Source organism: Neofelis nebulosa, chromosome 1 (assembly GCF_028018385.1).
Source record: "Neofelis nebulosa isolate mNeoNeb1 chromosome 1, mNeoNeb1.pri, whole genome shotgun sequence".
Classification (NCBI taxonomy): Eukaryota; Metazoa; Chordata; class Mammalia; order Carnivora; family Felidae; genus Neofelis; species Neofelis nebulosa.
The window spans coordinates 5,638,708-5,652,742 of record NC_080782.1 but is presented as its reverse complement, the minus strand read 5'-3'; the positions used below and the strand labels follow the sequence as shown (position 1 = coordinate 5,652,742).

The 14,035-nt window shown below is 48.4% G+C and overlaps 1 protein-coding gene across 5 annotated transcripts in view; it reads right to left on the bottom strand.

Moving 5' to 3' along the window:
• Positions 1-14,035, bottom strand: part of ADCY2 (adenylate cyclase 2) — a 418,010-nt gene that overhangs the window by 385,168 nt on the left and 18,807 nt on the right. For all 5 annotated transcript variants that reach the window (XM_058715319.1, XM_058715313.1, XM_058715293.1 and 2 more), the window contains exon 2: positions 9,183-9,380. In XM_058715319.1, coding sequence (XP_058571302.1) covers positions 9,183-9,380 — 198 coding nt within the window. The remainder of the gene's footprint in view (positions 1-9,182; positions 9,381-14,035) is intronic.

Sequence of the window (14,035 nt, the reverse complement as noted above, 5' to 3'; positions counted from 1 at the left end):
ATATGTTATACATATATATTATATGTTACATATATAATATATGTTATATATATGTTATACATATATACGTTATATATAACATACTCTACGTGTTATATATAACGTATATATGAAGCTCTGCAAATACAGAAAGAAAAGAAAAATATCATGGTGATGATGTAAAATATAGTATTCACCTGTTGTCTCCAACTTTTGTTTACCCAAATCTCAAAGTTTACTGTGAAGTCTCCGTGTAAACCTCCTTATTTGATCTGGGGGGGTATATACGTTGCTCCTTCCCTTGAGCTGGGTGACGATGATATTAGCGGCTGCTGAGAAAAGGAGACCTGAAACGGGATACTGGGGAAGCTAAGTGAGGTGTTGCTTAGCAACTCTTAATGGGATAATTTAAAGTCTGCATTTATTTTTTCCCAAGAACTCGCTGCTGCTCCAGCCTGGGGTCTAGAATTCACCGCCCTTCCCGCCAGCAGCTTCCCTGCACGCACACATGGGCGCACACACACCGTCCCGACCTGACGCTGTCCGGCTGTCTTATCCACCGGCTCCCACGTTTCTTTGGACAGAACCACACCCCCCTTCATTACAAGCACAAAGTAGCTAGAATTCCATTACAAACACAACCTTGCATAAAGTCCTTCACAAGCACTGAAGGCAGTGAGCCCTAGCTCAGCCACCATCCGACGTGTCCCCACCGAAGCGGAGTCCGTAACAGACGTTTTGGAAGTCTACAGAACATTTTTCCTCTCTTGTAAAGTTGCAGCTCTTCCAAGAAAACACTACAGATTCCAGACTGCAGTCATGACTTCCTTCAACTTCACGTGGGCTTCTCCAGGTGGTGCCTCCAGATGCCCCGAGGGCTGCAAACACCAGCATCCTCGTGACGGCACCCACCTCCCGGAACACGAGAGCCATCCTACGCAGCCTACAAACAAGGTCACAGGTGGCACCCAGATCCAGGGCAGCGCGGGGAAAGGCTGTACCCGGCTGGAATGCACGCTGAGCCCTGAGTTGGCCTCCTGGCAAATGCCCACCCGGGACCCTCTGAGTCTGGTGGGTTTTTCCTATGGGAAAGATACGGCCTTGCTGCAGGTGTATAGGAGCTAAGAAAGGACCAGATGAGAAAACCAGCAGAAAGAAGCGAAATGAAAAGGAATCTATTTGTAAGGAAGTGATGTTAGCTTCAGTATAAAAGCAATCATTAATGGGGCGCCTGGGTGGCTCAGTCGGTTAAGCATCTGACTTCCACTCAGGTCATGATCTCCCAGTTCAGGGGTTTGAACCTCGCGTCTGGCTCTGCGCTCCCAGTGCAGAGCCTGCTTGGGATTCTCTCTCCTCCCTCTCTCTCTCTGCCCCTCCCTTGCTTGCATTTTCTCTCTCTCTCAAAAAATAAACTTTTAAAAAAGCTATCATTATTTCCCAAACAATAATGACTAATATATACATGGACATTTGTTTCTTGAGTCAAATATGTCCCATTTCTCTTGGGGATTCATCTGAGGAATGAAAATCATATTCCCTTCAACTGGGAATATCTGCTGACAATAAGAACCCATGGTATGATCAATTTTTTTTTTAATTTTTTTTTTTAACGTTTATTTATTTTTGAGACAGAGAGAGACAGAGCATGAACAGGGGAGGAGCAGAGAGAGAGGGAGACACAGAATCTGAAACAGGCTCCAGGCTCCGAGCTGTCAGCACAGAGCCCGACGTGGGGCACGAACCCACGGACCGTGAGATCATGACCTGAGCCGAAGTCGGACGCTTAACCGACCAAGCCACCCAGGCGCCCCGGTATGATCAATTTTATGGCATCTTTAAGTAACAGCTCCCTCTCTTTGAAGTTTTTCCAAATGACATCTAACCTAAAAGCAGCTCAGATAGAACAATCCAGAATTCCCAAATATGTCCCTTCCTCCTCATAATAATCTGTCATTCACTGAAGCATGACAGGAAACACCCCACATTTTCTTTTTTTCAATTTTTAATGCTTATTTATTTTTGTTTTTTTTTTAATTTTTTTTAATGTTTATTTATTTTTGAGACAGAGAGAGACAGAGCATGAACGGGGGAGGAGCAGAGAGAGAGGGAGACACAGAATCGGAAGCAGGCTCCAGGCTCTGAGCCGTCAGCCCAGAGCCCGACGCGGGGCTCGAACCCACGGACCGCGAGATCGTGACCTGAGCTGAAGTCTGACGCTCAATCGACTGAGCCACCCAGGCGCCCCGCTTATTTATTTTTGAAGGAGAGAGAGACAGAGCGTGAGTGGGGGAGGGACAGAGAGAGGGAGGGAGACACAGAATCCGAAGCAGGCTCCAGGCTCCGGGCTGTCAGCACAGAGCCTGACAGGGGCTCGAACCCACAAACAAAGCTGGGCTTGACCCCAGCCAAAGTCGGACGCTTAACCGACTGAGCCACCCAGGCGCCCCGTCACACCCCACATTTTCCATGACAAGAAGCACATGGTGATGATGTGGAGATGATACACGGTGATCATGGTGCCAGAATGCCGTGTTCAAATTCTGTCTTCCCAGCTGTGTGACTTTGGGAAGGTGGCTTAACCTCTCTGGGCTTTCCTCCTCTCACTTGCAAATTCCAAGTAATACTGGTACTTGTGTAAGTATACTGAATACTAGCACTGAAGTAAGTATACCCTAGAGGGTAGCAGAGATCAGGTAAGTTGTGTACGTAAAGTCACTGAACACCACCCGGTGGAGGAGAGAACAGGGATAGCAGAAGTGTTTTCTATCGCCATGATGGTGGAGCAGGCCAGCAGACGGGCCGCTTACGTGTATGCGTTCAGTACGTCCGCAAGTACCTGCACTGTGATCCCTACGTATGTGACAACTCTACTACCCATGAAGACCCGACCAGCAAACAAAGATGTTTCCAAGGCCACCCGGTCTTTAAAATGTGCACCGATATGAGTGTGGGGTGGGGGAGATACTGCACAAGTGCAGGGGTGACTATGGCAGCACCTGCTTCATTCCCAGACAGGAGTTTCATTAAGATGCCCGTCCCCAGGGCCAGGGCCTGGGCTCCTCTACAGAAACGCACAGAAGGAGGAAAAGAGGAGGAAGCAGAGAGGGACTGTTCCGGAAACACCAGCAGACTGTCTCCTGGGGCAAGGTGAGGGCTGGGAAACCCCCGGAAGGGTGGCCGTAAATTCCCAGCTCACTGCACAGCCAGCATGACTTTCCCCTCGCTCTGGCTGGGAACTAACAGTAGGGGGAATACAGAAAGGCCACCTCCACTGAACTGCCAGAAATGGGCAGGGTCTCAAAATCACTACACTCCAGGCTGGGTCCAGCTGCACTGAGCTTCCTTAACATTCACATTTTGTCAGTATTATCTCTGCCGTTAAAGCAGCAAGAATGCAAGGTTTAAACGCCCCTCATCTCTCTTGCTAAAGGAAGTAAGTATCTGCATTGCTTTTTAATTTTTCTCAGGTGTATCCTTTTTCACAGTCATAAAGTGTTACCCAAAATGCCCCTTGAGAAACCCCCTTGTGCACAAAGGCTTAGAGATCCGGTGCCCCGGATACCGAGGGGCGGTCTCTCCAAGCTGGATTTCTCTCTCCATCCACAGGCCACTAGGTTCTTCCGATGATAAACAAATTCTATAGTGGCATTCCCGGCGACTGCCCTAAAGGAAAAGCAGACTAATGCTGTACCGTTTCACAGCCTATGAGAAAGAAGCCTCTATCTTCTCTCATTTTCTTCTGCTTTCAATCAGAAAATCAAAAAAAGGATGTTTGCACACTGACGTCCTACTTTTGTAAGGAAACATACAGGCACTTGGGGAACGTCTGGCATCCTTTTAGGTAATGCGACCAAGGAAGTGTCTTCTTCCGGGAGCAAAATGCTAGCCTTTCAATTTGGCGGTACCTTAACAAACCTATACGACAACTTGAGCGTGGTCTCCCTGCCAAGGTAAAAGGAGGTTGTCAGGAGTGGAAGCGTTCCCTCAACTCTATTCAATGAGCTGCGGGTATGAAGGAAGCAGAAAACTGGAGACAAATGCAAAGAAATCTCAGCTTTCTTGTCTTCACTTGGCCAACCCGGCATCCGTATGCTAAGTGCCAGCCATCGGGACCACTGCTGTCCTGGCCTGCCTGCCACCTTCTGAACGGTATTCTCATCTCAGACAGAGGGTCCCAAGTCAGGAGCTATCTGCTGAGATGAAATGCATTCCTTGTTGCTAGAAACTCATTAAATAAAACATCGTCTAAAAGCTTGGGCTTCACCAAGTAACCCAGAGCATTACAAAAACGTACCAGGCAAAACTCCCTGGGTGTCACATCACTAAAGCAGGAGCCCAAAAGATTCACTCGCGTTATTCAGACCGGCAGAGGCACGGCGAGGTTCCCTTATGCACCAGCATCCGCTCGTGATGGCGTCTGTTTACGTAGCAGTGCAATCATCAGGTTATCTTCTCTCTGGATTCATGAGTGTGATTTTATTTCAACAGGATGTTCACATTCCGGAATGCGTCTGGTTTTAAAAAGCGCCAAAACCTCCATGGCACGCATTTAACTGCACGGTGGATTTGCGGTTTAGTGAAGCTCGACATCAAGAGCAGTTATCAAAATCTCAGAAGGGAGAGCAGTCGTTAGAGCATCACGTCACAGGAGGTCCAAGTGGCTCCTCGCGATCCACTCAGGGAACGGTATGTCTTCCAGTGAAATCACAGCTCTCGTGAGTTTAACCGTGTCCCTCAAAGAGGCTATGTTCAAGCCCTCACCCCCAGGACCGGTGAACGTGATCTTATTTGGAAATGGAGTCCCTGCGTATGTGATCAATTGCAGATGCGATCATCAGAAGAGGCTCTAAATCCAGTATGATGGGTGTCCTTGCAAGAAGAGACGAGACACAGATGAGAACGACGTGTGACTGCAGTGGTACGTCTACAAGCTAAGGAATGCCAAGGATTGCCAGAAACCACAAGTAGCTGGAAGGCGCAGGAAGGATCCTCCCCTAGAGCCTTCGGAGGGAGAACGGCTTTGCCCAGGCCTTGATTCCTGACCTCTGGCCCCAGAGCTGGGAGACACAATTTGTGAACCTCGTCAAGCCTCTTCCTGTAGGGCTCACCCTCCCGGGAAGGGCCCACGCTCTAGAAGCTCTCACACAGAGACCACTGCTATGCTGTCACTGCATGTGTGTGTGCAGAAGAGGGAACCAAATATCCCGTACACACAGCCACTGGTTTATTAAAAAAAATAATAAAAGTTATCCCACTGACTTGACCTAACAGAGAAAGCAAATACCTTAGATAAGCCTCTACGAACATTCCCTGCAAAGCTGTTCAAGTATCTTTTTAGAACCATTCAGGAAAACAAGAACGGAAACAGGAACAGCACTGGTCTCCTGGCCTCTCCGTCATCGCATGGACGGGACAGTCAGGGCACAGACGCAGCACATCGATAGGACTTCGATCTCAAATGCCAGCGTCCCACTAGGCAGCCAGAGCCCCAAACTCTGCAATTTACCACCGACTCCACCCGGAGTTGCTGGAACCATCGAGAAAATATCACTTTTAAACCCTTTCCATCCAGGAGGCAGCCACGTGGAACAAATGTCAGCAGGGGGGGTCAAGGGGGGTGCTGGCAGGTGGACAGGGACGTCAGGAGGGGCCGGCTGGTGCCGGAGTCAAATACCCAAGGCCGAGAGAGGCTCTGTGCGCTGTCCAGGCGCTGAGCACAAACTGACCCGCCCCCCTTCCCCCCCCCCCCCCCACCGCCTGCCTCTTTTCCAGTTTCCTCCATTCCCCAGGGATTCCTTCCAGGCCACGCTCCCGACCCTCCTCCGAGCTGGCCACCCTTCTACCTGCTGGTTCTTCCCCACACGCTGCAAAATCGCTCTTTGTGCCTCATCAAAACAGACAACTCGTGGCCACAACTCTGCTTCCTGAGGGTTTGAGAGCTGGTTCTCTGAAAGCACCACTGAGGCACCGTATCCTATAATACAGGGCTTCTCGGCCCCAGCACCCCGGACATTTGGGACCGGATCTTTTTTTTCTGGTGGCTGCTGCAGTGCATACTCTATCTCTGGCTTCTACCCATCAGGGGACCGCAGCGTCCCCCATCCGGGGTGGGACAATCAGACATGTCTGTGGACGTGGACGATCACCCCCTGGGGGTGAAATCGCTCCCAGGAGAGAAGCATGGTATCACGAAATAGAGGCAGCCTCTAGAGCGAGGCCCCCCACGGTCTAGTGTGCTGTTTCATCCACCGGCCGCCTGGGCGCGAGCAAAGTCCCTCTCGCCCCGTGTCTTACGTCCACACTCGTAAAACAGCAATGTGTCAGTGACCACCTCAGGGAGCAACCTGGGGATAAGTGAGGTCACGCAGGAAAGCGTGCAAAACAGGGATAGTAGCAATGAAACAGAAACAAATGTTGTAAGACCAAAAGACAGGTAAAAAGAGAACGAGCGCCTACAAAAAAAAAAAAAAAAATCCGCCAAGAAAGCCGAGCGAGCAGCCTGCTCTTGGCCGAGGGCTCTCCTAGGCGCGAAGACACAACACATCCCCCCTGCCAGGAGTCTACATCCTCGAAGGGGGGGACGGTGCGGCACTGGAAAAACTGCAGCATGCTGCGTGAGGGGTGGAGCACGTGGGGGCCCCCGGAGGTTGCGGACGGCTGCTCTGAGGGCAGCAAGGTTAATGAAGGTGACACAGGGGTCACGCAACACCTGGAGGGAGCATTCCCGACAGGTGGGAGGCCCTCGTCCTGATTAACTGGTTCTAGGAAAACTGATAATAAAAACAAAGCACACATTATGTCACCACTGACATTACAGGTGTTCCGGTTACGCTGGGCATAGACTTGAGGCCACTTGCATAGTGTTATTCTGCACGGCAAGTCCTGGCTAATACAATCAGAAAACACAGCACACATGAATAGAGTGAATTCAGGACTTGAAAGGAAGGAGAAAATTGTTTCTTAAATTATCTTCAGACGGTGACGCTGTCTATATAGATAAACTGAGACCCTCAGGTAAACTAACAGAGCTAGTAAGAGTTCACCCAGATTGCTGGATACAGGTAGGCATTAAAAAAAAAATAGTATTCTTACGCACCAACATTAACCAAATAGAAAAGGTAATTAGGGAAAGAATTAAAAAAAAAAAAGATCCCTTCGGGGCACCTGGGTGGCTCAGTCGGTTCAGCATCCAACTCTTAGTTTCGGCTCAGGTCACGATCTCACAGTTTTGTGAGTCTGAGCCCCGTGTCAGGCTCTGCACTGGCAGCATGGAGCCTGCTTGGGATTCTTTCTCTCTCCCTCGCTCTCTGCCCCTCCCCTGCTCACATGGTCTCGGTCTCTCTCAAAATAAATAAACTTTTAAAAAAACTAAAAAAAAAAAACAAAAGAAGAAAAAAAATCCCTTTTATAAAACAAAAAAAAATTTAAGCACCCCAGAACAAGTCTAAATAAAATGACCACTGACTTCATGAAGGAACAAAAAAGTCTTCAGACATAAAAGAAAACCGTAATTATTGGATGAACATTCCACATCATTCCACGGAAAGAGTCAATGCAACACAACAGCAAATCTCTGGATCTTAAATAATATCCTTTTATTATCTCCTAGATGTTTTACATCATTTAAAGCAAAAACTAAGAAATTGCATAGTTGAAATCCAGATCTCATCTGGAGTTTTCCCTGGACATGATACGGAAAAGTAAGCTCAGAGAATCCTGGACAAAAGGAGAAAAGGAGGACAAAGACAGGCCCTTCCCGACAGCAAGGCTCTTATAAAGCCACGTTGTCAAACAAGGTGACAATGGTGCAGGCAGAGACCGCCAGGCGGGTACCACAGGCCCACGAGCAGTGCGCCTGGCCAGTCGCCTCCTCCTGTCCCACGTGCGCACGATGAAGGTAGGAGGGACGGCGTGTGCCCTGGAAGGTGCCGGGGTGAGGCCAGAGTGTGGTGGTGTGTGGAAAGAGGGGGGACCCGGGGCAGGGAAGGAGCTGGGAGCCTGGGGCTACACACCCAGCCCTGCAAAGAGCCCGAAGGGGACAGGGACGGGGAGACTGGCCAGGGGAGCTGTCCACAACAACAGCATCCTTTGGAGCAGAGAGACCAGAGACCGGAGAGCCTCCCCCTTGCAAGAGAAACCGAGGCCAAAAGGGGATGGTGGCTTGGCAGAGGCCACGAAACAACCAAACCTCCTGACGGAACCCACTGGAAACCTCCCCTTTGGGGAGCTCATCCAGGGCTCTCTCCAACTACAGCACACCAGCAACACTGTCTCTGGGTCCGGCACTTGAGCGCTCTTGTCCGCTGCCATCTCGAATCTCTCTTCTCTGGCCTCTCCTGTAATTCTCCCTCACTGGTCCTGGCCTCCTAATGCCTTCTCCTCTATTCACTTCTGGTTCTTGTTCCTCCTGCCCCGACCCCCAGGTCTTGGGTCCCCATCAGCTCTGTGACAGCACTCTCAGTGCTCAATGCACGCTCTTCCTGGATGGCTATAGGACCCCGTGGCTTCCATTACGAGCTTGAAGCTGGCAACTCACATATCATTTCTGCAGCCCAGCCCTGCACCCTAGACAACATCCCGCTTACTCAGGCAATCCAGGGGACACACCCACACAGCAGCACAATAGGAGGAAAGTCCCAAAGAGCCAACATCCTTCAGATGTAGCCATTTTCTACACTAAGAGCCTCCCCAAGGTCAACATGAAAAACCATGGGTTTCCCAACAGGTGTATGAAGCAATCCTACTGATATGAGGGAATCAGGGTGATAGAAAATCAGGGTCACAGAAGTATGTCTGCAAGGAGAAAGCTCTAATAACTGAGAAAGAGTACAACTTCAACAACCAGCGCTAGAGAGTTCAGGTAAGGCTCCGATCCCAGAGGGATCCTGGAATAACAAAAAACCTCACGGACCAGGGAGACTATGCAGCTAAACGCAGTATGAGAAGTCAATCCGGACCCAGCCGTCTATAGAACAAATGATGAGGTCAGACCCAGGCCTGCACCCTGGCTGCTGGCAGGTCTGGTAAGTCAAAACGGGCACTGAGTGACTTCACCCACGGGGCACCACGAAGACTGGCTATTTCAAACGGCTTTCTTCCCAGCCACGGGTCTCCTGTTTACAGTTTAGGGCCAAGTTTACAGGACTCGTGTGTCATCAATCAGAGCATATAAAGAAAACACAGAAAATATTTTAACGGCTTACCTGGTCCCAGGGGGAGACGGTGCCTCCAAAGCACATGAACAAGTACCCCATGGCCACCAGACACATCCATATCACCAAAGAGAAAAGGCGTAGCAGCTTCTTAAACACAGACTCGATGCACACGAGGATGAATATCGCAAAGAAGATCGCCAGGGCAGTTGGGACTGTTATTAAAAACGCCACATGGTCTTCGACTTCCTAAGAGGAAGAAAAACATCGCAAAGGTATGGTTTAGAAATACCGGGATGCCAAGGGTTCGTGTCCTCAAATGTTGTCCGCATTAATCAGTGTCAAAATACATCGGGTTTTAAAAATGATTTCAGGGGCGCCTGGGTGGCGCAGTCGGTTAAGCGTCCGACTTCAGCCAGGTCACGATCTCGCGGTCCGTGAGTTCGAGCCCCGCGTCAGGCTCTGGGCTGATGGCTCGGAGCCTGGAGCCTGTTTCCGATTCTGTGTCTCCCTCTCTCTCTGCCCCTCCCCCGTTCATGCTCTGTCTCTCTCTGTCCAAAAATAAATAAAAAACGTTGAAAAAAAAAAATTTTAAAAATGATTTCAGTATGAGAGATGCAGGGAAGCACGGATCCCCCTACTTCTCCACCACGTCGATGGGAATGCAAACTGCTACAGCTGCTCTGGAAGACAGTGTGGAGGCTCTTCAAAAAATTAAAAATAGAACTACCCTACGACCCAGCAACGGCACTGCTAGGAATTTACCCAAGGGATCCAGGAGTGCTGATGCAGAGGGGCACTTGTACCCCAATGTTTATAGCAGCACTTTCAACAATACCCAAAATATGGAAAGAGCCTAAATGTCCATCGACTAACGAATGGATAAAGATGTGGTTTATATATACAATGGGATAGTACTTGGCAATGAGAAAGAATGAAATCTGGCCATTTGCAGCAATGTGGATGGAACTGGAGGGTATTATGCTGACTGAAGTAAGTCAGAGAAAGACAGATACCGTATGTTTTCACTCATATGTGGATCTTGAGAAACTTAACAGAAGGCCATGGGGGAGGGGAAGGGGGGAAAAAAAAAGTTACAGAGAGGGAGGGAGGCAAACCATAAGAGGCTCTTAAATACAGAGAACAAACCGAGGGTTGATGGGAGGTGGGGAGAGGGGAAGGTGGCTGATGGGCACTGAGGAGGGTACTTGTTGGGATGAGCACTGGGTGTTGTATGGAAACCAATTTGACAATTAATCATATTATAAATAAATAAATAAATAAAAATAAGTCATTTCAGAAGCAGAATGGTTGGAACTTCTGAGGAATTTAAACTTCCCATTCAATAACGACGTTTCCCTACAGAAATAACCCAGTACTGTATATGTAAATTATGCAAACCGGCTATGCCGTTGCATTTAGATTTTCCCTGATAAATGGAGAAGTGGATTTTATGCCAACGTAAATGTAAGAATATTTACTATCAGGATAAAAAATAAGACAACCAACTTCACTGCCTGAAGCAGAGAATCAGAAATACCCCGGCCTCAGAAAATGAAGGCTTCCAAATGGGTTTGAAATGTTTTATTTAAAAATCTAAAAACTGCCTGAGTCTCTAGAGTGATGGGCTTTTATTTTAATGCATGGCAATTAATGTTTTAAAGGGATCACAGGTTAATAGGAAAGGGTCAGAAAGGCCTAACTATAGCAGATGAGAGAGCAGGAAGTACTTACAAGTAGGTGCCATTTTGCAGGCTTCCCGCCCCACTTCTCTCGCGTTCTCGTAGCAAACAGAAAATGAGCATATAGCATTAGCCTCTTCCTAATGCATTTTTTGAAATCCACTTTTGCACACTAATGCTCATTTTCTATCTATGTGTTTCTAGCCACACACACGAAAGGCGTACTATTCCCATTCTATAGGATTTCAGCACAACGTGATAGACGTAGTGTTTCCTTCGGTTACGGCCGCACGATTCAGGCGTTGGCTTCGGCAAAGCGCTGCCTGAACATGGCCATGAACGGCATTCCCTGTGGGCTGGAACCCAGCTAAGGTCTTTAACCCTCATCCAAACATGTTGAGCCCCTAAAGCACCCAAAGAACCTTCCATCAAAGAACCTGCATGGCCAGGACCCTAAGAACGTTCACTGAGGCTTCAGAATAGTAAAGGGTATATAGTAACACCTGGGACTTTGGGGACGGTTCTTTCAAACGCTAGAGCCTGGTGAGCCTTTTGTCTTTTCTGGTCCCCACGGGGTCCACCCCATCCTGTTGGCAGACTCTGGCGTCACCCCGGAGATGGCCTTATCCCAATGTGAAACCATGGGGAAGCAGAGCACATGGGCCAAATCACACACAGACTCCAGAGGAACATCGAGGGCAAAGAAGGGGCGCTGGGCCCTCCCCCATTTGACTTCATTTCCCTTTCTCTCCCACCGTCACTCGTGTTCCACAATCCAAGACAACACCAAGAACAATCACAACAAATACCAATCGATACACGTTCCTGTGCTAAGCGCTCGTTCGTACGTGAACCTCTTTAATATTTACAACACCCCTATTTGGGGCATGGTGTCTGCGCTATTCCACAGGTGAGAAACATGAGGCCCCGAGAACTAGCAGAAGAGGATCAGACGCACGTTCTTATTCTCTCCCTCCGTCGCCGTTCATGCCCGTGATGGAGTGCCTGAGCTGTACTCACAACCTCAGACACTTTCCGACCACTGCCAAGGGCACCAGATGTGCCGCAGGTGCGGGCGCTCCCCACGCTCAGACACCACAAATAAATGTGCACATGGACACGACAGCATGTCCTCTGAGGACACCCAACTTGAGATTACGACCGCCGCACACACGGAGCCACGAAAACTTATTTTATTGTAAACCTCCCACAGTGAGCTGAACTGTGGACACAACGCTAACTTGTAAATAACCAGGACAGCTGTTTGCCTCATATGACGGTTCAGTTATTTCATTGACCCAGTAGGGGAGAAATAATCGTTGACTTTATGGGCTTCGTTTCTCCAGAAAGACTGGAGATGATGTGAAAATACGCGTGACGGTAAAGTGAAAATTACTAAGTACAGGAACAGAGGAACGGGAAGGGGGGGGGGGGTGGAGATCTTCATCACCTGTGCTTCCCTGCACTTCTCTTTGAAAGGATCGAACAACCGTGGGCCGCCTGGGTGGCCCAGGCGGTTGAGCGTCCTACTTCGGCTCAGATCATGATCTCACAATTCATGAGTCTGAGCCCTGCGTCAGGCTCACTGCTGTCATCATGGAGTCTGTTTGGATCCTCTGTCTCTCTCTCTCTCTCTCTCTCTCTCTCTGCCCCTCCCCCGCTTGCGTGCGCTTTCTCTCTCTCTCTCAAAATTAAATAAAACATATAAAAAGAAAAAGAAAAGAAAGATCTAACTGTACACAAAACAAAGACCCAACATCCTACCATGGTGGGCATAGTACATACAGTCAGACTTAACACTGTTTCGGGTTTTAAGTGTTGGAGTCTCTAACTTTTTTTTTTTTTTTTTTTTTTTTTTTAATTTCAGGGTCTCAATCACTGAGAAGTGCCTTGTCTGGGCTGCAAGGTGACCTCTCCGTTAGGCATAGTAGACGCAGCGCCTCGGTCCTAGGATACTTTTTAAGGGTCCACAAATGTGTTTTAATTTCTTCTAAAATCAAAACACACACACACAAACACACACACACACACACACACACACACACACACACAAGCTCTTAGGGTCAAAGGTTACATAGATGTTCATGCTAACACAGTTGCAAACTATAATTTTTAGTACATTTTAGGGAGGAAGGGGATTCCCAAGGCTCCTAAGTCAAATGCCCCAGACCCTAAGGGGCTGGTGTTGAGCCTGTGGGCACATGCCCGGCAGGACCGGCTGGATCCCAAGTAGCAGAGGAGGACCTCCAGCATCATACGGCATCCCCCAGCCTCAGCTGGGCGAGCCGGGCTCCCAGTGGGCCAACAGCTTTTGATGGCCCACCAGTTGCTGCTCATGAGGCCGGTGGCCCTAACCACCACCCGACCTGAGCCCGCGGAAGAATCCTGCTCTTCCCTAAAGGGGACAGTCAGCAATTATTCTGCACTTGCCTTCTGAACTCAAACTCCAAACAAGCTTTAATATGGACTTCTCTACAAAATAGGATCTTTTATAGGGCATCAAGGAAAACACAGTAGAGCTTTCATTAAAGGATGTATAAGTTTAGGGACTACATTCCTCCCCAGCATCTCTGCTGGCATCAGGGGCCTCTTGGAGGGGAAGTAAATGAAATGCAGAAATGCCCTCAGTGCTTGGACCACGAGGCTCTCCTCCCTCCCCTGGGCCATTCCCAGCGGACAGGATGATGAACAAAGTCACAGAGGCACACCCCGTGGCTGTTTTCTTCAGAGCCACTTCGGTTTTCAAAATTCAGAGGAGAAGACAAACAACCTAGCTTAAAATAAAGTGAACTAAAACATTAAAAACACTGTCGATCTAAATTAAACTCACCATACAACACAAACTAAGTGAAATGTACGAAAATGCCTTTATTAGTAATAAAATGCCTTTAAAACATGCCTTATATAGGTAAAAAAAAATTCACAACACAAACTAAGTGAAATGTATGAAAATGCCCTTATTACTACTAAAACGTACTCAAATGCCTTTTAAAGCATTTTAAAAAGTACCTTACAATGAAATGTACTAAAATGCCTTTTCATAGGGAGATCTCGAGCATGGTATCATCTATGTAATGGTAATAGGCTCCCCTAGCTCATTCCCTTCTAACACTTTATCCTTTCATTTTCAATGCATTTTCTGGTAATTTTGGAGGGCTCCTAATTGAGAGGTCTATTAAATACTCATCGCTTTTATGTATTATGTGACAGCTCTTTTGTCTC